This window comes from Egretta garzetta, unplaced genomic scaffold (assembly GCF_000687185.1).
Source record: "Egretta garzetta isolate BGI_Z169 unplaced genomic scaffold, ASM68718v1 scaffold293, whole genome shotgun sequence".
Classification (NCBI taxonomy): Eukaryota; Metazoa; Chordata; class Aves; order Pelecaniformes; family Ardeidae; genus Egretta; species Egretta garzetta.
The window spans coordinates 1,908,109-1,912,218 of NW_009259318.1; the positions used below are offsets into that span (position 1 = coordinate 1,908,109).

Below are 4,110 nucleotides of genomic sequence, written 5' to 3' on the forward strand. Positions count from 1 at the left end.
TGCTGCTGGAACTGAAGTTGAGCTGTGGGAATCCCTTTGTCTGACCCGCTTCACAAGATGTCACCATTCCTGCCACAGAAGAGACTGTGAATAAAAAGAGAGACCATCATAGTATGTTGTCATACCGAAAATTAAAAGGAACAAGCAGAGGGAATGACAAGAGCAGCAGAACAAAAAAGCAAGATGCTGGTGAAAGAGGTTAACTGATGGGAATAAAAGTAAGTACCAGCATTGCTGCTGGGAAGCAAAAGGGAGTAGTAGCAAGCTCTCTGGAACAGAGGATTATGTTTATTGGTTAAATAAAATTACCTTCATGATTTCAGTCTCTGCATACTGGATTTATTCAGCTCTTAAGAAGGCAGCCAAATGAAGCAAAGTACCTCCTGGAAAAAAGCCAGGAACAATCCCCCAGCCATCTTCCATCTCTACTGTCCTCTGGGAAGTATGCTGCACAGATTACCCTTTTGAAAAAGTTAACTGTGGTTTGAAAAAAAAACAAAAATGTGCCTTTAGAGATCCACTGTCTAGGCCATTTTTTAACCAAATTTTCACTCCTGGTTTGGCCTCTGATGAGTCATGCCAAAAAAAAAAAAAAAAAAAAAAAAAAGCAGGTATGTCAGCTGAAGGGCCATGGGAAAAATAAGCTGGAAAAGGAAACCAACACCATTTGGTTGCTAGAATCTTGTTTGGTGACCTGTCTCCTCAGTGACTGCTCGAAAAGGAGAGAGGAACAGTTTCCTACAGAACAGCCTCTGTGGAAAGAGGACAATATAGGAAATGCAAAGGTCAGAATCATGTACGCTGGCGATCCAGAGCAACACGTATACACAGAGGTTCAAGAAGCTTGCACATGGTGCAAAAGAACAAGATTCTCTTTTCTTATGCCAAATAGCAAATTATTTCTGTCTTGAGAAGTGTAACCATCAGGTGTGCATGATGCAGTTTGAAATGATTTTTCAAGTCTAGCTAGGCTGAACCAGCACAAGGACAAGGCAGATATGAGAATGTATCAGACTGCTCAGGTGAAGTTGGTCTACTCCCGTCTATTGTAAAGCATCCAGGGAAAGCTAGTAGCATCAGTAGTTTACAGCTGTACTTCACCCTTGCAGGCATTCAGAGTAACATCAAATGCACTCCACCAGGTGTGAATCAAAGGCCTTAAACATAAAACCTAAACAGAAAGCTGCCACAGCAAGCATGAGATACCTTTAGAGAATTTTGGTATGCATGCCCAGAGAGCTGGTAAGGAGATTCCATTTCAACACCTTGCAGCATCATTTCTCAGACTCCCTGGTGTGCAACTGTGCCTATGTTACTGCATCTTCCCATATTCAGGTCTTTTTTCAGCCTCTGCACTAGGAAAGAGGGAGTCCTGATGTTTCAATGAAAACTTGAATAGTCCTGATTTTGGGCACATTTGGAAAAGTAGAGCAAAATCCAGGATGGCATCTCTAAAGCATTCACATTCCCAGGCAATTCTCAATGGTTTATTTCTTCTGTTTGAACACACTGCTTCTACACATCAGGCAGCATCTATGATGTACCTGTCACATCCCTGTTTTTTGACACAGCACAGATCTAGTCCCACACAACAAAGCAGTAGTCAAGACAACATTTAGTTTCCTTGCAAGTCAAAATGGCTTAGCCAGAAATAAAGCTGAAGATCTCTTCTGTTTTTTTAAAAATCTTCATTTGCACTGGCCCTCCTAACCATTCTGTCCCAGAATGTAGCAGTTCACTCAAACCTTATGAAACAGCAGCCATGTGGGGCACAACTTACCTGAAAAACAATCTATATCCTGATAAAGCTTCAGTTCAATAATGAGAGCAGGATTAGCTCTTCTGCAGATGGCCTTAATCTTGCTCAGGATGAATACAAGCAGTGTCAACAACATAGCCCAGGAGATCACTTCTGAACCCACTTTCACACCTACTAAGAATTAAGTTCTGGTTTTTGAAATATTTGCAACACTGAGTACAGATAATCTTTGTTGATCATGGCAATAGGACCTACAGGCAATGAGATCATACAGACAGCACATTCTGCCTCCAAAGAGCTGGTTCAGCCTTTTCTAAAGTTTCCTCTACTTCTCAGTCCTTTCAAAGACAGACACTGAATTTGTATCTTCTGAATAAAGCCACAAATGCAGTAAGAATAAACAGTTCCCAAAGAAGTAATATCCTTGTGAATTTTTGGAGAGCAATTTAATAATCTGCAGCTTCAGATCGCTGAAGTAGTCCTGGCACTACACTTAACTCAAGAATGGCTACTCTAAGTCTTCAGCTACACAGCTGCCTTCCCCCTACTAGAGCTGCTTCCTCAACACCCTAGCAGAGTTAAGAGACCCATTCTTTAATGCAAATAGTTTCCAATGAATGGGACAGTCTTAAATTAACAAAAATGGATATGTAGATTTCTGTCAGGATGACTGTGATTTCAGTCTTCCACCAGTCTCGAAGGAGACTGAGGCCTATTCTAGAGAGGTGTCCATGAACTTAAAACAGAGCATGGTTTCAACTGTGAAAACATAGTTTTCAAATGTTTTAGGAAGCTGCTTTCACTGTTGTTAACAGACCAGATCACGTGCACAAAATCTGTTACTTGAGTGATGACTATCTGCATTGGAGGCCTTGCTCTTGACATCAGCCATATATGACTTTCTTAGTCAAGCATTATGTTGACTCCAAAAGGCCTTGGCATAAGATGCCTGCAGTGATTCAGGCAGTAACTATGCAGCTGCGTGCAGACTGCGAGGCCAGAGACCATGATTGTAACTGTTTAATAAGCCCAGTGTTGGGCACAATGCAGCTGATGTTGCTTACAGGCTGAGCAACCAGGCTAACCTCAGATGGTCTACTTGCTAGGGCTGCTTTCTCAAGCATCAAATCAAGAGTTCAGCAAAAGGCTCTATTACTATGAGTCTCTATGTCATACACTATCCAATCCAATTTCTTTTAATGAAGCATGCCTGTGTAATTGCAGCATTTACTGGAACATTAAGGGCCATCACAAAGCTTTTCACAGATACATACTCTTTTTGAAATGATGAGAAAACACATCTCTCTTGTAAAAGACATTTTGAAAGTAGATAAAATATTCATCAAACTTAAGAGCAACGGCATTCTTCATTTAATGGACTGAAGATCAGTAAACCAGCTTGGTTCTCTAACTGCATTGCTTTGAGAAGCATGTCAGTCTGATCCTCTTCTGGATTTTCAGTAGGGCAGAACCTAAAACTTTTTTAAAAGGTACAGCTGTACCAGCTACACATCATCAACTTATAAGTAATTTGTTCAAAAGCCAGAATCCTGTAAGTGAAATCATTAGAGCTTGCCATTTATTTACTGTTCTTTGACAGATCATGTCCAATTCCATTCAACTGCTCCCAAGACTGCCATTACAAACTCATCTCTGCCACTGAATAGTCGTCTTGCTACTTGCATAAGAGATACCAGCATAGGCTGGGCTCCTGACACACATCCTCAGCAAGACAGCCACGTGAAACAAAGTATTTTCTGCAAAAGCACCAGAGGGGCAGAAAAACCTCCTCCCACAAACCAGAGCCACAGAAAGTAACTTTTCTTTCTAAAGAGTCAACTCTAAAGAAAACATAAGCCAATGTTTTAAGTCAATGAATCACAGAAATATATCCGTAAGACATCTCAGACAAACAAGAAAAACTTCAAATAACTGCAAATGTCAAAAAACTCGCCATTAATTTAAAGCAAGGTATCTGTCTAGCAAAAGTACCAAGAAAACAATTCTAAGATCAAAGCAAGCTCAGGACTGAGTTTTTCAAGCACTAAAGGCTCCTATGGCAAGCAGTGTGGCTAATATCAAAATCAGAAGCCATAACTGCCAGCAAGGTAGAATACATCTCAAATACAACTTGCTGGCATTTTTCATCAGGTTGTTTGGAGAACTGTATAAAACAGGGGGACATTAAAAAAACCCCACAAAACCACAAACCAACAGACAGTCAGAACTACTGGCTAGAGCAAGTAAAAACAATGGCAAAGGCAGCACTGAATATTCTCCAAAGGTGTCAGGTAACAAATCGTGCTGTTCTCATGCACTTAAGTAATTTGCTTGTCCTGCGGAAAGTGGTT

The 4,110-nt window shown here is 40.7% G+C and overlaps 1 protein-coding gene across 1 annotated transcript in view; it reads right to left on the reverse strand.

The window, feature by feature from the left end:
- The window catches only part of NOBOX (NOBOX oogenesis homeobox), a 17,879-nt gene that overhangs the window by 4,479 nt on the left and 9,290 nt on the right, over positions 1 to 4,110 (reverse strand). Inside the window, exon 6 of the mRNA XM_035892081.1 lies at positions 33 to 84. Within this exon, the coding sequence (XP_035747974.1) occupies positions 33 to 84 (52 nt within the window). The remainder of the gene's footprint in view (positions 1 to 32; positions 85 to 4,110) is intronic.